The sequence below is a fragment of the Micropterus dolomieu genome, linkage group LG16 (genome assembly GCF_021292245.1).
Source record: "Micropterus dolomieu isolate WLL.071019.BEF.003 ecotype Adirondacks linkage group LG16, ASM2129224v1, whole genome shotgun sequence".
Taxonomy (NCBI): Eukaryota; Metazoa; Chordata; class Actinopteri; order Centrarchiformes; family Centrarchidae; genus Micropterus; species Micropterus dolomieu.
In genome coordinates this window covers 18634859-18658570 of record NC_060165.1, presented here as the reverse complement: position 1 = coordinate 18658570, position 23712 = coordinate 18634859, and the positions used below count along the sequence as shown (strand labels likewise).

General features: G+C 40.4%; 2 protein-coding genes across 4 annotated transcripts in view; one reads left to right on the top strand and one right to left on the bottom strand.

The window, feature by feature from the left end:
- The window catches only part of acss3 (acyl-CoA synthetase short chain family member 3), a 43703-nt gene extending 22176 nt beyond the window's left edge, over positions 1 to 21527 (top strand). The window contains exons 10-18 of one of the 3 annotated variants that reach the window (XM_046072276.1): positions 11237 to 11332; positions 11602 to 11665; positions 12877 to 12958; positions 13757 to 13879; positions 13971 to 14070; positions 14629 to 14804; positions 15380 to 18329; positions 18429 to 18567; positions 19083 to 21527. In XM_046072276.1, coding sequence (XP_045928232.1) covers positions 11237 to 11332; positions 11602 to 11665; positions 12877 to 12958; positions 13757 to 13879; positions 13971 to 14070; positions 14629 to 14804; positions 15380 to 15463 — 725 coding nt within the window. In that variant the 3' untranslated portion in view covers positions 15464 to 18329; positions 18429 to 18567; positions 19083 to 21527. Of the gene's footprint in view, positions 1 to 11236; positions 11333 to 11601; positions 11666 to 12876; positions 12959 to 13756; positions 13880 to 13970; positions 14071 to 14628; positions 14805 to 15379; positions 18568 to 19082 lie in introns of all 3 variants that reach the window. The other 2 variants (XM_046072275.1, XM_046072274.1) reach the window with 2 other exon arrangements.
- Positions 15793 to 23712, bottom strand: part of ppfia2 (PTPRF interacting protein alpha 2) — a 216103-nt gene continuing 208183 nt past the window's right edge. Inside the window, exons 28-33 of the mRNA XM_046072277.1 lie at positions 22469 to 22644; positions 21851 to 21919; positions 20914 to 21070; positions 20650 to 20706; positions 19046 to 19137; positions 15793 to 17083 (exon numbers count right to left, since the gene is read on the bottom strand). Coding sequence (XP_045928233.1) covers positions 19079 to 19137; positions 20650 to 20706; positions 20914 to 21070; positions 21851 to 21919; positions 22469 to 22644 — 518 coding nt within the window. The 3' untranslated portion in view covers positions 15793 to 17083; positions 19046 to 19078. The remainder of the gene's footprint in view (positions 17084 to 19045; positions 19138 to 20649; positions 20707 to 20913; positions 21071 to 21850; positions 21920 to 22468; positions 22645 to 23712) is intronic.

The window sequence follows — 23712 nt, the reverse complement described above, 5'->3', positions numbered from 1 at the left end:
AGATGAGGTAAATATTGCCGAAATACGATTTATCAATTCAGGCTCTTGTGTTTAAATTGCTGACCCGGCATACTGCATTCCAGTTCAGAGCTTCCAACCTTACCAAAGGCTGACAAGGCTATCCCATTTCAGCTTAGCAGGTCCAAATTCTGCCAAGAAAGTACCAGCTTTCCATTCAGCTTTAACAACTGCACTGTAGCGACGTTAAAACTAAAATACAGAAAGCAACATGGAAAAACAGCTGAAGGCATCCGATATACTACGCTCATCATTTAGTGAGCTTCAAATGAGGTTTACCGTTTGCACAGTATCTCTGGTCTGTCCCTTAATATTATAACATTAGTCCAACATCGCCAAGCCTAATAGCCACATTAGTCGTGCAATATGCTAATGCCAAGTTGGCTAACTACAAAATAAACAGTAAAACAACATACAACACGGAAACACTTGGGTCACGTCCAATCCAGTTTAATTTAACGTGCACTGAAGTGTAAAGCAAAAAAGTATTGCGGTTGTTGCGGTGCTTGCCATCCTCTGCTGTTGGCTTGCCCAGTATTTCAATTTTGCGGTTATCATGACAGCCCTAGTTACGAATTGCATTGCATATTAATCTGTCAGTGAAGGTTCTCAGTCATCCAGGTCATACTTATCCAAGGAAGGTTATAATCAAAGGACAACTAGACTTGGTTGAAGATACTCAAAGACATTTCGAATAACTTTAATATATCCAAGGAAGGTTAAAATCATGTGCTGAACAGAGCTGTTGTTTCCCATCTTTCTCTCTGTAGCTTCAGTGTTTGAGACAACATTTCGTTGTACTTGAACATGAGGTTTTTAGTGTCCCAGTCAAGTTTGAATCTTACTTCCTTTCTCTCCAACAGACACATGCACACATGCACCCAAACAAAATCCTGTCACACTTTGTGGCTACCCTAGCCAGGTGATTTATTGAGTTTGGAGAAAAACCTCTGGCGCCCTCTTGATTTCTGTCTAGATGTGTAAATCCCATTGGATTCTTCACCCCCTGCTAAACTCAATAACTGGCAGTTGGTGGCCAGTGCTGCAATCCAAATGTGTTCTCCACTTTTTCACGGTAGAGTGGGTCATTCCTCGTCTCAGTTGCTTTCTCTTTGTGTGTCTGAGGCAGTTTGACTTCAGATATGTGGCTGAAAGAGACTTTGCAATGTTATACATATTCATTAAATCACCATTAGTCTGTAATTTCTTTCTGATGTTACAGAAGAAGCAAAGCAACTTTTCAGAGTTTATTTGTCACCTGTATTTTCAACAGCCTTTTCACATTGTCATTGGCGGAGCAGTCACAGTCAAATGGTATTATTTTATCTTTTTGGCAACAATTTCCCAGAAGAGATCAAAACCAATAATTAATTTGTCATACTAACAGCCCCAGCTTGATACAGTGTATGCATGTGTGCCCAGAAATTGTAGTACAGAAAAAGGTTGACATTGATTTATTCTTTCAGCACAGGGAGTGCCACTTGCTTACTACCAAGATAAATCCTTTGGTTTTAGTCTCTTCAAAGAAATTGATTTATACAGGTAATAACAGTGTCTTGCTCAAGGGCACCTTGAAACCTCATGCAATGTGATATTATGCTGCATATATAAACTGTTTAAATTTCTCAGTATTTTTATATTGACATTCAGCTGTCAATATAAAAATGTCAGTAAAAAAAAAAAGCAGTGTGCAAACAGTTTCCTGCTGCATGTAAGGAGTTCATGAGTCACCCTGCTTGGAGCGTCACGGTACGCTGTTCGACGGTCTCTCTGGAGACGAGGCATCGATCAAGCAACTTTTAGCAATGTCGGCCCCTTGACAACCCTCCTTCATCTCCCCTTCCATCAGAAGAGAAGCAACTTGGTCAATAGCAAGCAGTTTAGCATTCAAGGCTTGCTTACTTATCACAGAAAGGAGAGAGAGAGAGAGACGACTCCTCGAAACTCATTATAGTCAAAACGCCTAAAAAGCCAAGTTTGTTTGCATCTTCCAGCTTCCAACTCAGAATCAACTCATTTTTCAAATTCGTGACAGTCTTTTTAAGTCCGTGTCTTACACATTTGGTTTTCATCTATAAAATGATGATAGATCTGTCCTTCTACTTGTATGAGACTTTGCTCTTTGTAGTCACCTGCAAAATGGATAAAAATTGAGCAAAATCAATCACCACTGCAGTTGCTCATAAATCTTTCCTGCATGCTTGTAATCCTGGAATGTAATATTCAGCAGCTGAAAGCTGTAATCGATTGTGAGAAAACAGGCACCATGAGCAATGATAGGAAGACCAGGTGAACAGAGTGTGGCACACAACATTTTTGAAGTGGAAAATAAAAGTTCCTCTAGGGTTTGCGTAACAAGTTGGCAACATACCTGGAATTGTTGATGAAAAATCTAACAAATCTACATTAAATATGGATGGATGGAAATCTAACTCAAGGTTTTATTGTGTTTTACTGTTTGAAGTAATGGGGGGTAAAAAGGTCCTTGGAGATGCAGTACAGTATCAGGGTTGCTACTAGCCTTTACAGAGTGGCAAGCTATGTTATTGACAGCTAAAAAACACAGTTTAATATTCACTTTAAGTGGAAGACTCCTGGCTAAATTGATAATAAATCAAATAAAATATGTCACTGGATTTGATTTTTTTTTTTTCATTAAAATACTTACTTACTTACATACCGCTGAAAAGATTACATTTTCCCATCCATCCCCCGGGGGCTTTCCTTACCCTGCAGCCAACTGTGTATTGCTGCTGATTGGTAAACAATCACATCGCAAGACCTAGCGGCACTCGCTCACTCCTGACAGAGCTCTTCTTAGATCTGCACAAGGCCCTGTTTGGAAGAATGAGAGTCAGCTGACTCAAAACAGCCAGTTTGCTGTGATGGTACCATGAAGAGAGGCAGCATGATGTACAGCTGAGGGGAGGTCACAGGTTAAATCAAGTCTCAGGTCCTTAAAGCTAAAAAAAATATTGCCAGCAGGCTTGAATTTTAGGCGATTTTCTGTAGAATATGTATCCAAAGAGGATTTACATTACAACGGCTGGTGTTGTATTTGTCAGCAATTTCATGCAACGCCAAATTTACACATTCTTTGCTGGAAATATTTAATTGTGCTACAAACTCATGAGGAGAATTTGACTAATTTGATCAATTCAGCTCATTGATTAGTTTTCACTCTGGAACGCTTGGCTGGTGCAGGTGAGATTTGTTTTTTAGAGTAGAAGTGATTGTGTGGTCGTTATTCCCATGTGCAGCAGACTCAATCATTTCTCAGCCTCCTGCCGTTGTCTGATGTGCTGATTCATCCTGTCCCATCAACCCAGACATTACACCACACTACATTTTCAAACCTGCCTGTTCTCCTTCATCTCCCCCCTTTACCTTAACATTCATCATATTGTTTGTGTTTAAATGGTTCTTTCACATACACACAGACCTACATGCATAAATTAAAACCACCTGCTAACACCCCACCCACCCAAGACCGACAGGCATGCATCTGTCTGTCACATTTGAGCCACTTGAAGCCACCGGCAGCACAGCTCACTTCCCCTTATGTGCATAAGAGAAAATGTCTTCCATTTTGAAGCCTGATAATAATCTGTGCGCTATTTTAAGACCAAGTGCCATTGGCGGGGGGGGGGTGGAGGGGTTGATGATGAAGGTTGCTGATGTCACTGGTGTTGCCTAGCAACAAATGTGTGTTTCCAGTTGGGAGGTTTTAGCTGCCTCACCAGTGAGTGGTGGCGGACAGACTAGTGTATTAGCTGTTCGTCTTTCTCTGTCTCTCTCTATCTCTCTCTATCTCTCTCTGTTTGTCTTTGTTATTCTGACTCTGTCTGACAGACAGCAGGTGACTTTGTACAGAGAATGGGATTATTAAAAAAAACAGTGGACTGGACCTCCTCAGAGCACCTGTCTTGTCAAAGAAATTGTAGATGTGACTATTTCTCCCTCTGACCTTTGCCAGATGCAGTGCTGGCACAGGATTGTTTTCCACACATCCTCTTCCTCCCCTTGGAAAAAAAGTCTCAGAGGGTCTGTGAATGGCAGTTTTATAGCCTCCTTGAAAACATTATCCTCTCACTGTAGAAAAACAGAGGCTTTTTACAGCCCAGCATTCACGAACTCAGCACAGACATCGAAAGACAGTTTATTGTGTATTGTACTGAAATCGAAACAGGAATATTATTGTGCAATGCTGATTTCACCTGCAGGAGGTTTTCAACAGGTGTTTCTCAGTGTTCAGCTTATTAACGTATTGGTAACCCTTTCATGTCTGAGTCTTTGGTGCTACTTTGACAGAGAGAATAATGCAAAACTGATTAACAGAACTAGGTTTTGCATTTGACAGGACCACCTCTACTATGCATTAAAAAGTCAGCCACAAAGGTTTTGTTCTGTACTTGCACTCCAGCAGTCACGATTAAATTCTGATTATTTAAGAACCAGCTATTCATGAAGGAAACCACCTTGCTGAAAATCGACTGAAAGGCTGTGAAACGTGTGGTTTTACTAAACTATACTGATTCAATAAATTGCAAAGCAGATTGAAAGCAGGTTAAAAGATTCATGATGATGTAAAAGTAAACGCAGTATTGTTACTTCTGCTGTATTTACATTAAATTTTTTTGCCCACCGGCAGTAAGAAGTATAGTAAATAGTAAAACTTGTCAGTATATTCTTCTGCCATAAAACTGATCTTCATCCTGAGAAAGAAACGTAGTACGCAAACTAATACTGCATTTTGTATTTGTACAGTTGGAACACTAACGTTGTAGGTAGTAGACTGCACTATTTTTTCCAAAAGTATTGGGATACCCTGTTTACATTCAGTCCAGGGCTGAATGTGGTTTGAGCTCTGTCCCAATTAAGGACAATCTTGCTCCACAGCATACAATAATACTTGGATTGCTACCAACTTTATGGAAGCCTCTTCTCCAAACCATACGCAAAGCGACATTCATAAAGAAATGGTTTTAGAGACAAATAGACATTTCAGCGTAATACCTATGTGTATGTTTGCTATCTTAAATATTCAAACCTTTTTCCTTTATCGTATTGGTATTCTTCCCTACAGCTTTACTCCACATAGACCGGTCCCTCTAAACCCCCCAAATCAGAATACATTCTTTTTAAATTAAATTGTTCCTGAGTCACCTTTGGGAGGTGCGTGGAAGCCTTAGCTTTGTGCCTCATGTCATTCAACACCAAACACCAAAAAAAGCTGCTGTTGCTTATTTGGTCTCATTACATTGCTGCAGAGACAGTAGCGCAGACGTCGTGACTCCTGTAATTACAGAACTGAAAGCTGAGATGCCACGTTTGTGTTGCCTTGTTGTATACTGGGGGCTGTTGTCACCAACTCTGTAACCTGGGAATTTGTCTGGTATTCATTCCAAGCCATTGTAGCATTTGTCTGCTGAGATTTCTAAGGCACAAGACGGGGGTCTTTCATTAGCAAGTTAAGTAGTGAATTTGTATGCATAAACTTGGCTCTGAGCAAATGAGCCAAGCTGTCGGAAAAGTGATAAGGGAGGCAATGTTTTTAGCTGATGGAATGAAATTATCCCTTGAAGAGTTGTAAATGGGAGAGCACTGTGGATGTGTGTGCATGTTCACGTGCATGTTCACGTGATTGTTCATCTCGCTTTCATGTCGGTCTTTGGTGGGCAACATCCCCTACCTTTTACAGTTCCTGCAACCTCCTGTGTGATTCCCCACATATTTTACTTGTCCCTCTTCTCTCTCTTAACTTTTCTTCACTTGTTAGTCAGAAAGGCTTGGCTAACCAACCCTTTGGTTTCTTCTTGTGTTTGGCTCCGAGTAAGACCACCCTTGAGTCGGAGCTGTTTAAGTTGCATCGTTTACAACAGACTCCTACAGATTAGACTATTTCAAATGTTCATATTGTTTCCTTTTTACTACCATTTTATGAGGTAGATGGATTCTTGTTTTGTCTGAAGCAAGCAAAATTAAAACACGTACGTACGTGTGTGAAATAAATAAATTAAAAAATATATATATATATATATATATATATATTGTTTTTTCACAGTGTGACCAAGCAGCCAGTCCAGTCTCTCTCTCTGTTCTCATCCTCCTATACCACGCTGTCTTTTCAAGTGACCTTCGGTCTACTGTCCGAGTTACCCGAGCAACCACATGTCACCAGGACAAGCACGGCTGTGCATGTATGATGTACAGAAAGTACCGTGACTGTCTGACACGGTTGTGTGTGTGGTTTGTCTGTGTGTTGATAGCACCTACTGTATGTATAGAGTTGACCCTGCTGACCTTTCAAGAAAACCAAAATGTCTCTGTGACAAGCTAAAGAACTCAATGCCACTTCTAAATGTTGTTTGTACTTTGCATTTGTGCTGTTTTTCAAGGTGAACATTAATACAGAAGCCCAATTAAGAGAAGGATGTACAAACCCACCATCCAGCAGCAGGTGCAAGCAACACCATTCACCTGACACCTAATTTAAATTTTTCAATGGAGCTGCTACAACCAGAAGTTCAAGCCAGTTAAGTGGCTTCGAGGCAGATTTCAGACACTTATTTATAAATATTGGGACGGTAAAAAACTTTCTATTGCAGTTTGGTTTGTAGCCCAGTACATTAGCAAACCTTTGGTCACTTTATGGCAGCGGAAAACAGACTGTAAAGACAACACTGGTCTGTGGCAAACTTGTTGGTAAACAGTTTCCTTTTTACATAACCAGCGAATTCTTAAACTGCTAAATACTCCACTATGTTCACTCACACTAACTTTGTCTGCCTGCTTTTTAGCAGATAGGGTACCGAGAGTTGGTTTTACAGCTCTTTTGCTGAAAGCGGCTTCCCACTGCTGGAAACAAGGTTGAGAGTGAAGAGTATTATAAAACATACTGCTGATGAAGAAAGTCAGCAGACACTACGCATGCAGGGAGAGAGAAACAGAAAGAGGCGGGGCAAGCCAGTGTGTTTGCATTAAGAGACCAGAGGTATAGAGGGGTATGTGAGTGTAGGGGAAAAGAAAACCAGAAGCAAGGTGAGCAGATTCAAGTAGTAAGTGAACATTAAATAAGGTGGAGAATGAAGTAGAATTAAAATGGTGAAATAAGAAATAACGGTCATTCTGATACCCATTCTCACTCTGTGGCTATTGACCCTGTGTTCCACACATGTTGATCTTGTCTCAGTGTGAAGGGGTGGAAAGGTAGGGTTACAATGTTTGAGAAGACAGTTTTCATCTGTTTTGGAAAGAAGTGGAGTTGCAGATATAGGAGAGTGCAGGATCAGAGAGCTGTTTGTTTTTCCTGAATAGCAGTGCCTACCCCTACCTCCCTCACTCCCTCAAGGTACTAGTAATGAGCATGCCTGTTCGATATCAGCTTCTCAGCTGACGAGGCGCCATAGTATTGCCTATCCTGCTCTTCCAACGCACATCCTCCAACCCCCTCCCCTCCCTCAACTCATTCATCACACTCAAAATGCCTCTCACAATGCCAAGCTCATGTCCAACAGGTCGAAGGAAGATTGATTTGTTTGCGTACAGAGGCAAAGAGAGCGTGAGGGAGCGAGGAGAAGCAAAAGAAACAGAAAAGGGAGTAGAGGAAGGCTGATACTAAGATGTGCATGTATGTGTGCGCTGAAGATTTACACCGCCAGTCAGACAAGCAGATAGACAACCACACAGTGTGTATGTGTGATCGACTCAAGCCCATGGACAAGGTTTTCACTCCCCTCTCATTCACCTGTCTCAGCGTGTGCTGTCAACCTTTCTTACCCAGCATATTTAATCTTCTCTGCACAATCTGACAAGAATAGAAGCAGTGGTTTCACCTCCAAGGAAGTTTTCATCTTGACCCTAAAATAGACACATTTTGGACAGAAAAACCCATTGGAGAAGATTTTCATTGTTGACACTTATTAAAGTGCGAAGGGTGTCAGTAGTCATATTTCTACATCAATAGGGATAATGTCTTCTTATTCAAGTAATAATAGAATCAAACTCTCCCTCAATGTGATGCAGACCCCTGCAGCATGTTGATAAACCTTTCAAAATGCCAGACTGTTTAAAACACTTTGCTTACCTGGAAACATTTTTGAGATGTTTTAATCATGTTTTTATCTGTCCTTCTCTGAGCCACGGGGTGTAGGTATGTAAACTGACGACAACTGCTGTGTTCGCTGTATTATGCCTAAATATTGTGGGCTGAGGAAAGAATCTTAAGAATGCTTAGTAAGCTATTGTATAGTCAGCACTGAGAAACTTGAGCTCAGTTCTTGTCAGCTTACAATCTTTCATATAAATGTGAGGACAAAGTGTTTTAGTGACGCAACTAATTATCATTGAGAAATGCTTTGTGAAGGTTTGATTTTGTGCCTGAAAGCTGCACAGCCAGTTCGCTGTCTCCCTGTATGCCTTGTAAAATGTCATGGTCCAATTATATTGTCTTTTTTCATTTGGGTTTTGAATTTACTGGCTGGGCCTGAATCGCCGCCAGCAAGCCCTGGCTCCTGCTGTAAACAGCCAAGTTTAAACACACCACTCATGCTGACACGGTTCAGTGGTTGTGTCGAGCCCTAATCGACGTGCAACTCAGTGAAGCTTTTAAAGGACCCTTATGGTGTCCTTCAGGGTCAGACTGACATATCGGTTAGTCAATATTGACTTGTTACTTAAAGTGGATAAGATGATGTCATCAAGGTCCATGATGCAGTTTGATTAGCTAATTATTATGTAACTTTTTATTCCCATGTAATTTAGTTACTTTTTAAATTTGCACAAAATCGGAGCCTTTGTTTCCTCAAAATACTGATTATCCAAAACTTCCACGACTCCAAAAGCACCGACTGTTATTTATTTTTATTACTTTTTTTTTTTACAAGTTGCTGTATTTGCCCTTCCCTCCAGTTCCGTTTGGTTATATAATGGCCATAAATGTTGCAGAGCAAGTAGTAGTGTGTTGCTACACCTGCTCTATGAACAGGTGGGTGGGACTAAATGCCCCCCCCTGAAGGCTTAAAAAAATCTAACCTTTTTTTTTTATCATCGGTACTGAATGCTGTCAGCTGACAGTGATGGCCTTTATACCCTGCAGGGATGGCTAACTTGTCACTGATGAATGGCACACATGGTTGCCAGTTCAGAGGCCGCTGTGGTTGGGTAATGTGTTCAGCCTTAGAACCCACCCTCCCCACTCTCTTCATTTGATAACTTAATCCTTCCTCAGCCAACAGCAACCTCCTGCCACTGAGCCTCATGTCTTTGAAACCTGCTGTGCTGAAGTTGGAAGAAGGTCTAAAGCTGTTTGCACTTGTTTGACTAATAGTAGGTGGAAGAGGTAGTCTAAATCCACTCTGATTGATAGAACTGGTACCTTTAACAAGATACTGGAGAGGATTCTCCCATAGTTCTTTTTGACGTAATTAGATGTACTGGAGAGAGCTCTGTTGGAATCTCATGGATTCATGCTCCTTATCCTAAAGCATTCAGCATGTTGCAACTTAAAGGTACCCTATGGAGTTTATGACCAGTAGTGTTTTATGAGTGGATACCATTAACTTTGTTTCCATAAACACGCACACGCAAGGACACAATAGACATTCCTGCTTATGGTTCACACTATTCCACTGATTGACAGGTGGCTTGAATGCACCAAGAAACATGAATATAAACAACGCAGATTTTGAAAATATTATATAAGGAAGGGAATGAGTGTTAGACCTCAAGGATACAGAAAGTGGGGAACACTGAATGTAAACAGAAACTTTGTTTAAGAAAACTCACTGCACCTTTAACTGTAGATATTTTGTCCCTATGTTTTGAAGATATTTTGGTGGCTAGTTTCTCACTGCAGCCCAGTCTTTCTGTTTATAGCTGAGAGGGGTGTAACCCATGTGAAGTCCTCTGTAGCTGTAGCTTTCTCTTAAGGTTTAATGAGGAGTATAAAATGCCTTTTTGCACAACACTGTTGTATTGACTGAGCTGTCATTTGCATAGCTGGCTTGTTCGCTTGAATGTTTTGCTATTGGCCTTTGCCCTGTCAGAGGACAAGTCACTCCTGCCATGAGCACTGCCACTGACTGCATATTTTAGAAGAAACCAGTTGCATTGGTTAATGCAATTCTGATTTGGTTTTAGTGCACCTTGCTGCATAAATTTGCATATTAACTGGAAATGGAAAATGCCATGACACCGGCCACAATTATTTAAGAACAATACATGAGAGAAACATCATATTTACACTGCATGCACCCCCTATAGGGCAGATGATCTGATTACGTTTTGGAACATCATTTGCATACATTTGCATGTTAGTGAAGAAAAATGGCAGCACATTAAGTTATTTAGCTGTCTCTCATCTGTATTAGTGTCAAAAAGCCAAAGTACTGAAATGAAGTTGCTCTCTGATCTAATTTTGAATTGAACAGCCAGTTTAAATTTCCATCTTGTCTGTGAGATTAATCTTCCCCTTTGCTTATGTTTTTTCACTGTCTGTAGGTTCATGCTGTTTGCACAAACAGGCAGATGTACCTGATTATGTAAATATGTTGTAGAAAAACGATGGAAAGCAGTGTTTTGTCGGTCACCTGTTGTGTGAATGTTAGTTGAGACATCAGCTGAGTTAAGTAATATTCTCTGCCTGGGAAAAGGAAAACATGACAAACAGATGGAGGCATTCAGCTGCGTCTTTGTTCTTGTATTCACCCAGAGAAACCGACAAACACCCAGAGACAGAAAAATAGGAGTGTTTCTAAGCAGACGTTGTTTTCAAATTTCAGTTTAACATGGAAGACAGATGCTGATCTTGGGCTGGTCTGCTGCTGTGTGATTTCTGATGTAATCTTGCTTACTGAGCTGGATCGATTCGGTTATTCATTCTCTGGGTGGCCTAGTAGGGCTGATGAACAGGCAAGTCTTTGCTGTAAGTGGAGCACAGCGGGATGGTGGTGTCGGCAAGAGCCCATAGGAGCTGTCATAGTTTTGTATTATGTAGGTTAATGCTGCTCACAGAAGCAGTATATCCCAATACCACACAGGCTTTTTTGATCAGCCCACCATTAGAAGGTTCAACATTTGCATTGAGAGCAGAAAAGCCAGAAAACTATGAGGTTGTGTCAAAACTGTGGCATTGTACCACAGATCCAGAGCTCTTGTCTCCCACACAAATATGAGCCTACATGTACCTTTTATTTTTTTTTCCTCTCTCTCTCATCAGAAACTGGCTCAGCCATCACCTCTTCATGTATTGGTCTGGGGAACTCACTCACGCCACCCGCAGGTCAGGCTGGCAAACCTGTTCCAGGTTACAATGGTAAGAGTCAGAACTGTCGATCCATATCTAAAGTACTAAACACAAACTAACCTTTACTGTCTAATCATTTCTGGTCAGTATTTAAATGTACTTAAGTCAGAATTGCTGCCCCTCAATTACAGATACAGATGAACCAAAACACAAATGGATAAAACTTAGCAACTGCTGGTAAATCCCTGCAGGATATTTAATATTTTTGTTCTTCCAGTTTGCCAGTGGGTTATACACCGCCTCTGATTATGAATTACTTGCTATTCCCTTTCCACTAGTTACAGTGATCGATGATAACATGCTGGAGGTGAAGCCAAGAACCCTGGGAAATATTGTGGTGAGGTAAGCTGAGTGTTTATGTTCACGGCCATGCGAGCAGCTCAGTCAATGCTTTACTTTTCTGCTATCACTTGCAAGTGCATGTGTAACATAAAACATTTACACACTCTGATCCAATTGAAAGTCCGATCTTTTAGTCAATTATCTTAATAATTCACTGTCGGGAAGCTTGTATCTGACTCCAGAGAACCTCACTATTGTCTTTTGCCAGGGTTGTAGAATGAAACACACGTCTGTTTATGTAAGAGAGCTGCCTGTGCAAAGTGGGCGTCATCAAAAGCTCCAGCAGTCCTTTGCGCTGCCTTACCTTCCAGCCTGCTACTTATCTCTTATCACTCTCCAACTCCATTACCCTGTTCTTTGTAACTGCTGGTATTGACTCAGTGCTTACAAAGGGGATTTCCAAGGAATTCAGATCTATATGCATGCAGGGATGATGACAGGTAGAGCTGTAAACAGATGGCAACAGCTGTGTAACTGTTCTTCCTTCTAGTAACCACAAAGTATGTTCCAGACTCATTGTTGGATCAAAAGCTATATCCACAGCTTCGTAAAATCATGTTTAATATTTGCACAGTGAGGTGGTTGTTACGTGTAATGAATTCTATGCACTGTGTTTTATAATGTCAAGTAAAAAATATGTGTATAAACTGGTTTGTAATTCTATTATGTTGCTTTGTAATACATCTTATTAATTCAACTGTAGCTTTTGTGCATGGGAAGCACTCACCAGTGTGACAGACTCCTTAAGTGAAAAGCAGACAACATTCTCCGTGTAGTGAAATGAATCTGTGCAGGGGAATTTTTAGGGTCAAACTTGGGAAATGGGACCATCTTGGTCAGGTCACTGGTCATGAAGGGGGATTACTGGTAGTCTCTGGATAAACAAAGGCTGAAAGGCCGAGCTCTCTTATCTGTCGCTTGTGTGTCAGGTGAGGTGAGGTCACACATTGTAGTGGCTTTATTGGGTAAAATCTACCAGATTGCCATTAATGGTCATTGAATTTAAAATGATTCAAACCTTAAAAGACATTCAACTAGATAGTTACTTATTTTCATATTAGAGTATTGTGTAATGCCATGCTTAATGTAACTTTTCAAAAGCCTTATAGACTCACCCTTATTATTTTTACTTTTATGCCAGGTGCAGAAGCTTTAAGGAGAAATATTGGAATAAAACGAAATTCATTTTTACGTCTGTGTTTTCCCTTCAGGCTACCTTTACCTCCTGGTGCAGCATTGTCACTTTGGCAGAACCACAAACTGTTCAAGGAGCTCTACTTCACTAAGTTCCCTGTAAGATGTGTTATCATTTGCTCACATTCTGATGTTTATTTGACTTGGAATAATTTGCACAGCTGTCTGATTTAATAAATGAACAATGAGAGAAAGAAAAACTTACATAGGAACAATTGTATTTGTACTGTTCCTATTCTCCTTTTTACACTGGATTAATAATGTAGTTGAGGGGGTAGTCAGGTATGTGGTACAATGGGACCCCCTAGTGTTGAAATCTTTCATTACAGAACTAGTTGCAGCCATTGAGAGGTTTGAATGAAGAAATGTAATAATTCTGATTAATCTATGAACAACCTCTTATAAATTGTGTATACTGAAGACGGCAACAATTTAAATTTAGTAAGGCTGTCTTTGAAAATCATACACTCCTCCCTACTCGATATCCGGGGAGTTCTATGTAGAGGACTATACAATGAGCTCACCAACAAAATGAAAACACTTTAGTACACTGCTCAGGAAATTCTCTCTACACCGTTAATTACGTCTTTCTCGTCGCACAATCATAACGTACCAGATCAACGTCACCTGATGGACCATTGTTGTTTGTTTGGCTTGGTTAGCGACCATCAGTTGTACACTACTTTTCATAATGCATTGTGGGATATTTTGAGTCAACTATATTGTAATACAAAAGTTCTCACTATACATTCGGACAGCACTACAAAACTCACTTTATAGAAAGTAGTGAGTGATTTTTAGACACAACCTAAGATTTTCTGTAGTTGGAGTGAAACAGGGCTCTTAATACCACATTATGCTGGAACATAATGTTATCATTACTTTCTGTTCCATCAGGGTTACTATGACACCATGGATGCAGGTTATGTGGATGAGGAGGGTTTCCTTTACATCATGTCCCGGTCTGATGATGTCATCAACGTGGCAGGCCACAGGCTGTCTGCTGGCGCATTGGAGGAGGTAGGACAACAGTTACAGAGGAGGTGACACAAAGGTTTTTCCAGCTCGTCTTTGTGGTTTTATCATGTATGTATATGTGTATGTTTTGCAGTCAGTGCTGCAGCACTCTGCAGTGGGAGACTGTGCTGTGGTGGGTCTAGAGGACACTCTGAAGGGTGTTGTTCCATTGGCCTTGTGTGTGCTCAAAAATGGTGAGGCAGATGTATAGTGTAGTATTAACTAACGTAATATACAGGTACATCTAAAAAAAAATTTGAATATCACGGAATACTTTATTTGAACACCACTGAACCAGACTGAGATTAAAGGCTTAAGAAACCTTTGCAGGTGTTTTGAGTTAATTAGCTGATTAGAGCTCTTCTCAGGTCAACATTTCTTTATTATAAATTCTTTATTATAAAATTCTATACTAATTTGATATACTGCAGTTTTCCATGAGCTGTAAGCCTTAATCATCAAGACAAAACAAAAAAAAAAGGCTTGAAATATTTCACTTTGTGTAATGAATCTAGAATACATGAAAGTTTCACTTTTTGCACTAAATTTTGGGGAATAAAGTGAACTTTTACATGATATTCAAATTCTTTCAGATGTACCTGTAGAACTCATTGTAACTCCTTGGGTGTCAAATTTTTGTCACACATACGCTTTCTTGGTGATGACATCCTTGTTTACCTTCATGAAGTAAGATACGTTGCCCCCATGATTACAATTTTATGTGCTTGTTTGTGTCACATGCTGTGTGTCAGGTGTGCATAAAAATGAAGAGGAGATCATAAATGAGATGGTGAGGCTTGTGAGAACCACCATTGGACCAGTGGCTGCCTTTAGGAAAGTGCTATTTGTCAAAGGCTTGCCAAAGACGCGCTCTGGCAAGATCCCTCGCTCCTCTTTGGCCAACCTGGTTAATGGCAAGCCCTACAAGGTATGACACAACTTTTAGGGAAATATTTTGTGCATTATTCCCATCAGCAATAACTTTTCAAAAGTTAAGTACTGTAGGATAAAATCCCTGAGGGGAAATAATATTTGTGCATGTTTTTTGTTTTTATTGTCCTGTGTGTAAAGACTTAGTCGCTCAGGAGACAGTAAAGCTCATTTTGCAGTTCAGAATTTGAGTAATGATCGCACATTAGCAGGCCCTGCACTCATTAAATAGAGCTGAGGGCTCATTTGGGATTTGGTCTCTTTATAGTTACTGACTCAATATTCTGCTGATCAGGTGCTGACTAACTGAGAAAAAAATACTACTTAATATAGTAGTTGTGTTTACAGATGTAAATAAAAGATTTCCATGAAGACAGCCATAAAGATTTTAAAGATGTTTTTGCATTGTACAGAGTACAATCATCATGTAAACGTAACAGAATTTGCTATTCATTCAATTGTTGGTTTAATTGGGTATTACTGAGCATATTTGATCACATTATTGTTGAATTGCTTTTAAATGAACTTTGTGCTACTTTACCAGCAGAATTGCACAAAACTGTTTCTCCACAGATCAGTCCAACCATCGAGGACCCAGACGTGTTCAAAGACATTGAGAGGCAGGTAGAAAAAGCCCTGAGACCTCACGGAGCCTGAACTCATCTGTTGGATGACGAAGAAAACTGAGGTTGGATAACTTTTGCCAACACAAGCCGTACACAGGGTCCTGCAAAAGTGATCTAAAAGTAGAAGTAACGATTATTCTTCTTTTTCTAAGTCAGATATACTAAGATAGTAATGTCAGAAAGTTTTACCTTCTCATCTTTTATCAACGTGTGTATTTGTAATCTGAAACCGTACTGTACTACAAGCTTTGTACATTCATAATTAATGAACAGAGAGGCTAGGTACGGTTATGGTTTATCCAAAGTGACGCTCTTGAGCCATGAACATTTTGAATTATGAAGAATAATGAAGACAACTCATTTACTGACGGTAGTTGGTTTTCTTTTATTGACGATGAAAATTTGCTTGCTCACCACTTAGTTTTGACCAAAGTACAAGAATAAAAAAAAAATGAACACAAAATAAAATGATTCATTGTTCGTGCAAATTGAAGATGTAAAAACAAATTAAAAGCGTAAGACTTGTTTGAGTCGTCAGAAATAACTAAAAGACAGATAACAGGGCTGTACAATAGGTTACCCTGAAAACTCTGACAGAAACAAAGAGTTACACCAATGTAAGTCACTGCAAGCAACAGGTTTTTGTCATTAAGTCACCTCACTTCAACATGGTCATATACACTCTACGCACACGATGAGCTAAAGCAGTCTGTCTTTCAGTTATTTCCTGTGTTCTGTTAACGTAGTGTCTTAAGGGAGGGGGAGAAGGCCAGCTTGGCTGTGTGTGTAGTTGTCCTTTGTATCGCCTGACAAAACATACAGTACAACAAGTGACAGGTTCTGTGAACGACCACCTGCTTTTTTGTTCAGAGAAGTTTTTGTGCAACTTCGGAGAGCAGTGGCATCTCTTGTTTTGTCCTTGGCTACTGAACAGGCCGTTTGAGTTGATGCGGTTGTATCAAAGTGCTTGTCATGTCGTTCCAGTGCATCGACCTGTCTCCTTAAAATGCTTCTATTATGACAGCGAGTCCATAAGAAAGGATAATGAAGTTTGTTGGTGCCAGAAATGGGGCTCAGTGGTACTTGTGCACCACTAGAGGGCAGGTTTTCACACAACATCCAGTCTCTTCCTCACTTACGATGTAGCACAGGATCATCAAAATAATAATCATCATCAGCACAATGAAAAAATAAAACCATATGTACAAAATGATCTAGAGGGGCGGGGTAATATGGAGACAGTTTAAAGAGCAGCATATATTAATCTATGGTCCACTAAATGAGGTGGCAGGGACATTTTTTGCACAAACTCTGAATATCTTTTTATACATAGATGTGTGTATATATTAAAAAAATGGCATATATATTTACAGATAACCTACACATCTCCTGTAGAAGAAACACAGTACGTTATGCTTCGACAAGTTACTGTACATGTAAAAGGTAGAAATGGTGACAACAGGGTAGCCTGCAGGACAGTTTAGCACCGGCATCTGGTGCCCACATTATGGGGGCGTGGAGTAGGGTTGGGTAAGGGGGGTCAGAAGAGAGCAGGACTTCTTGGCAGTGCGTGTCATCAGAATTTGTTTGTTCATGGGCAGGTTGGCCCATCCAGCAGCATCCTCTAGTTAATCTTCATTCAGAACTGAACCTAAAGGGATACAGAATCGGTAGTTTTTAGATGAGGTACTGGAATCATCAGTCAATTTAATGCCATACTAGTTATAGCTCATTATGGCCTTATAACTTCAAAGGCGACTTTGGTAGTTTTAGCAAAGTAATTGTTCACCCAGCTGTATTGATCAGCAATATAATATGCTTTAACCTTCCTTTTTAGCATTTTGTTATTAGAAATACACAATATTCAGTATTTTGCCTTGTGATTGGTGTGGACATCCTTAAACCTATTTTTGACATTAAAGCCTTATGGGGGATGCAGGAGACTCAGTCAAGGGTAGATTTGCTTTGGCATTAAGCAATGCATCTGTCCACACCAATAGCATAATGGCTTGTGCTTCAGCTGCAATCCTTGCATTTCAAGTTTGTTTTCTTCTGACTTGGCAGCGGAAGTACAGTAACTGACTAATTTAGCTGTGAATGCTGCTGAAACGCACCTTATCTAGTGTTGCAGAAGTTATAAGTTGCGACTACTCACGTTAAAATGTCTTCACCTCCTAATAAGTTTTTATGCCTTGTTTACCAACACTGAATTAAACGAATTTAATTCAGTGTGCACCAAGCAGCTATGGGTAAGGCAGTCATACTGTGTGTAGCAAACGGTTAAACTGAATCTGTTTGATTCTTGTGCACATGTACTGTACCGGTATTCAACCCTTCACTCTCACTGAACTTTGCACAGTATTCTGTCTTTTTTGCTGTGTGGGAGTACTTGTAGCTGATGAAAGCATTAGCAACAGCCTGCAGGGTGCTCTATGGGGTGAGCAAATTCTTTGGAAACACAAAATGATGGTTGTGAAGGCAACTCAAACTTTTCCCCACTGAACTTAACTCCTTCTGCGCTGCTTTTATTTCCCTTTGCTACTGGTTTTATTTTCCAAACACTCCTATTATGGTAACCCTGCAGGCACGGCATTATCTGTCTGTGCTTCTTATCTTTGCACTTATTACATTCTGGAGACTTGTAATGATAGTGGTCCAGCACTAAAGTCTTAGCCAGATGCCTAAACCAGTAAATAAACTGATGGCATTACTGTGTCTCTGAGTACATGAAAGGTGCGAACAATTCTGATAATAGATAAATAAGGATCCTTATGTATGTTGTTAGACTGCAAAAAACTAAGATGATGGAGTAAAGTTATGATCATTTGATTTTTTTGGCCACTTGAGTTGTTTGGAGAAGGCTGACTCCGAGGTGTGTTCTTTGGACTGACATGAGGGTGAGTAGAGCATGACTAAAATGCCTAATTTGTGGTAAACCACGCCTACAGTCACAATTTTCTTCTATCACAGCTGCTTCTCTTCTCTTTTGTACACAGCTGACAGTCTGTCCACCTGGGCTTTTCATGCTTAACGATACATCCAAAGCAGAATTCAGTGTTTTCTTTGCAGCTGGTTGCCACTTCAATTGTGATGGAATTTCTCTACAACACCGATGCAGAGAGACAGCATAGTCAGGTAGTGTATCAAATCAAATAATTACGAGAAATTACACTTTCACTGCATCTGACAGTACAAAGAAAGCAGTTGGAAATTAAACTAGGGCAAGCTCACTTTGTGATTTGTGAAGTCTCGAGGCCTATTTTTGGAGCCTTGAACTATCATAACCATTTAACTGAACTTTGTTAACTAATCTTTTACTGAACTCATTTGTTTGAAGCAGATTTCTAAAGCTTGGAACATGACTGACTCATCTTTTTTGGACAGACATTAGAAAGGGGAGACAGATCAGTATCAGACCGTGGCTCGCTGCTGACTCCGCCATCTCCGATCACCTTATCACAGCTACCTGGCAAAAACATTGCAGAGGCTCGCCAAGCCGATCAGACAAACACACTTATCTTCGACATTTTTTTAATCCAATATCTGTTTTAAGTACTTCTGATGAAAGCTGTGTATTTGACAGAGCGAGAATCTGTTGTGTTGTGTTACATACAGCGTACAGTTTAAGGTCCCTCTCTTCCTCCTCTCAGCAGGAGTAGGTTCTCACCGTGGAGCTGTCCAGCCGCTGCACTGCAGAGGGTCCGACTGTAGGGGAAGACGGCGAGAGAGAAAGATCTGAGTCCAAATATTTAAACCTCCTCTTTATCAGATGGACCCAGAGTGAGAAGGAAACATTTCTCCACTTGGTCACCACCCCAAACATGAGGCGCAAGATTTGACGTCCTCAACGCTGTGAGTGAGATCACAAGCAAAACATGTTTCTCACACGAGATTACTTGTGTCACCCCTCAGAGGAGAAAGCCACATATCACACACTGAAAGGTTTTGTGTTTTTATTTATTGTTTTTTTTTTACTTTTTGAGTGGATAACACCAGCAACAAGATCTGAATGTATTGTGGACGTCACAGACCAGGGAGTACAGAGAAAAGAGACAGAGGAACACAGGAACGCTGTTTCAGTGTCACTGGGAACACCTTTGTTAGAGGAGAGCATTGGCCAAAATAAGTGCATTCAGATTTTCAGTCATGTATCACAACTCAGGTAACAGCAATTGACTTAACAATCTCAATTTAAGGACCACTTATTTACTTGTATGGGGCTTTATTTAATTTTCTCAGTTTCACCATGTACAGTTCAACAAGCTGAGCGAACTAATGTACTAATGAAGATGGTATTGGTTGAAAGATCCAGAACCAGTGAGTAAGTGGATGTTGAGTTGATATTGTTTTGTCAATTTTGTTTTATTATAGTAGCTCTGGCCATCGTTCCAACTAGTGCTAATAACTTGAAGTTAATTGCTGAGATCTGGGAATTCTACATGAGCATTCAGGAGATCATACAGGTTTTTAACAAATGCCCCAGGCATCCAAACAATTTTGGAAGAGAAAAACGAAGGCAAACCTTTTAATCCTGTCTGTTGTAAACATCCATGACAGTTTATAGAGTGGTTTAGATAGTCGGGCTAAATTCTTTACTACCTGTTGGACTTGTTCAAGCAATATTTTCCCAGATATCAGCAACTATTTATTGTTAATCAAAACAAATTGGAATGGTGGCCACAAACTACTGAACCAAAAACCAAGTTGCAATAACTCAGAATTATTCTTGAATGAAAGCCTATTTTAGCCAGTGTCCTCTTTTAACAGCAGAGGGATGAGGAATGGAACAAACTGTCAGTTTTAGTTCTTGAGACATCCAAGACATACTATTACCTATGTAAACCTCCTGATTCAGGCCAACTTACATAGCACTGCTCAGCCACCTTTTGTTTTGCTGCTTTATTTCTGTAACTTCAAGGGTTACACCAGCAAGCATGGGTCCTAATCCATAACTTGACCCCCTAGCTTCTACCACCAGGGTGACTAAACAACTATTTTGCAACTCTGCAAAACAACACCCTTGGAGTTGGATTTCAGAGAGACTGAAGAGTAGCAGAGAGAGAGAGAGAGAGAGGTGAGGGTGAGAGACCACAAAGAAAAGGAGAGGTACAGCAGGACAGTGGTTGGCAGAGACCATGTGAAGAGGAGGGAGTATATGTAGAATAATAATACACGAAGGGCCGACAAGCCCAGGACCTTCATAGGGGCATAGCTGACCTTGAAACCAATCCAAATACATGTCGTCAGGACTGTCATCCAGCGCCTCATAGAGGACTACAGAGCAGCCGTCAGAGAGAACAAGAGACATGGTCACAACACAGCAAGGAGCAGCAACTCCTGCTCTCAGGTCTGGTGCTTTGATCTACCTGTGCAACAGGTGGATTTAACCTTTGCTTTGTAGATGCCTTTGAAAGACACTTTTCAGAAAATTATGCAATAGGGGTCACATCTGTGAGATAAGGTGCAGAGACATGTGCTTACCCTCAGGGGGCAGTCTTCGGGAGTGACCGGAAGTTGTGGTGAGACGAAATCCAGCAGGGAGCGTCTCTGCTGATCCGGGCATCATACTTATTCCGTGAACGTCTCGGGGCGGGAACTGCCTCCTCCATGATGGACCCCGGAAGTCTTTGTCGTCACACTGATGGACATAAATTGCATTCATGTTTTTAGACTCAAACTGTAAAACTTAAGTGTACAGTAAGTAATACCATAAGAGCTTATAAATCATGTAGAAATACAACTTGGCCTGTCAGATTAACATGTTAAAGAACGCAAATTCATTGATCGGTCATGTTCATATGTGTTTACTTCATGGGTTGGATGACGAATGGTCTTCTCTTCCAAATCTTATCTAACTTATCACTTTTCTAATGGTCTGTTGTTATGAAAAAGCAAAAAGTTGACCACTGTACTCACAAAAATCATTTGTCTTTGGTAATGAACAGATCTGAGTGTGCAGACTTGTAGTACTGTGTGAAAAGATTTACGCTTTTAGAAACTTTTACATGGATCACTGTACTGTGAAGGAGAATCATTTTTTTGAATAGGATTTCCTCATCTATAATTAAAACTGGAAAAACCATAATTTACTATTATACTGGAAAAAAATTGTGATGTTTTGCTGAATACATGTATCGTAATCACATACTCAAATAGGTGAAAATTCTGACACAAATACATAGTTTATGCTATTAGTACATTAATGATTTGGTTGGAAAATGCTATTTAACATCTTTGAGCATTATCTTCAACTTGACAATGTGAGCTAAGAATTCATGTTGAACAATCTTGAATATTAATTGATTAGTAAAAGTGTCAATTGTTTAAGTGCTCTGAATTGACTGACCGCACACCGCTATGAGGTGAAATGTTATGAAAAACCTCAGTTGACATTCTTGTGGGTTATAGTTAAGCTCACCTCATCCAGTCTCCTGTCAGTGCCCAGCGCCAGCAGATTATTGTACTCTCGCTCCAGAATCTGACGTGCCTAAAGGGGAACGAACTCAACATTCTGATTTGCACAAGGCCAGCTATTTTTAGCAGAATGGTAACACAGGCAGCTGACACATTACGTTATTCGCGCTGCATATCCTATTTACCTGATTATAGATGAGATAAGCAGTGAAAATTCACAGGGCAACCGGCCAGAGTGACAGTTGGCAGATCTGCATGTTCTGATTTAGATTCGAGCAGCTTTTGAAGGCTGATACCAACATACCTCTACTTATGGACTGAAGCAGGTGATATTTCTGCCCATATCCAGCACCTGGCTCGACAATGCCAAAAAAGCCCTTAAAAAATGTAATCTGTTCCGCTCACAATGAGGTGTTTTCATACCCAGTGTGGAGAAGCTATGGAGTGACATTTGGGATTTAGACCAGACATTGCTGACGGACATGATTTATGACAAGATACATTTTTACATTGTTCCTTGGTTTCAGTTCAAAACACTTTTATGCCTACTAGCATGGCTGAGTTGCAAATTCAACTATTACCATTTCAACCATCTGCTAAAGAGTTTGTGTAGCTGGAGTACCTGAGTGTTTTGGTTGGGGATCTGGAGGAGCAGCGCCAGACTGCTGTAGTCAAAATTGTCATCCAAGGCAACAAGAGCTCCATGTACACCGCTCTCCAGCAGGATGTTGGCGTAGTCCCTCAAGCCTATGCTCTGCACCCAGCGGATGACCCGCTCATTACTCCACACTAGTACATCTGCAGACACGCAAGTACAGTGAATGCTTAATCCCTCTGCATTCATTTGTAGCATCTTGTTTTGGTTCATTATGATGACGACTTTATTTTGGGTACACTTGCCTCTCATTTCATGCTGGCTGTGCTCCCTGCGTCTCTCCAGTTCTTTCCGGTCATAGTTGAGCTTCTTCAGCCCCATGATTCCATACTGTAAACTTGTTCTGGTGTCAGAAAATCACACATATACACAGTCATGTAATGGGAAAATCCATAATAGTTATTGAAACTGATAATGAAAGACTTTAGCTTGTAGGTTAGAAATACAGTTACCATCAGCCCCTCTCTAAAAATGTAAATATATATTTTACAGTATTGAATTTTACTGAAGTGAGTGAGGTGAGGTAAGTCCAATACCTGTGGAAGCTGTCCACCATTTTGAGGTGAACCCTCAGGTCCTTCTTGGTGAGGTGGTCCAGCATGCGTGCGTCCACTAGGCACTCCATGAAGTAGCTGCGGTACTGAGGTAGTCCTAGACTGGGCAGCCACTCGTTCCCAATCCACTCATGGTTCATATCGCCATAAGCTAAAGTCTGATAGAAAAGACACAAGTCGGCGCACACTACTGTTCTGCTCATTCAGAACCTCACAAAAGAAACAGACCTTAACCAATGTTTTTGCTGGATACATTTTTACATAGGCGGTAAGAGCTGTAAACAACCTTTGGTGGACGAATGCAACAAATAAGCAACAGCAGCAAGGTTTCCCCCTTACCTGTGCCCAGCTCCCCTCTTCAGACTGTGACTTCTGATTGAAACACAAAGAAGAGTAAAATGAAGACCCACTGACTGTTTTATAACAAATCCTGCAGTTGTTTCCCTTAAATGCATTAGGCAAGTAATGCTAAACCCAACAACTAATAAAGTGCATGAGTGCATGCTGAATGAACAAGGGAAATGCTAAATAATGAATAACATGCGCTGCTTAAATTGTTTTATTTGCTATTCTTACAATAAAAGTGTCAAATAGGTTCTCCTAAATATGTTTGTTGTTACACAAAGTGGAGTTTTGTTATAGTGCTCCTATATCAGA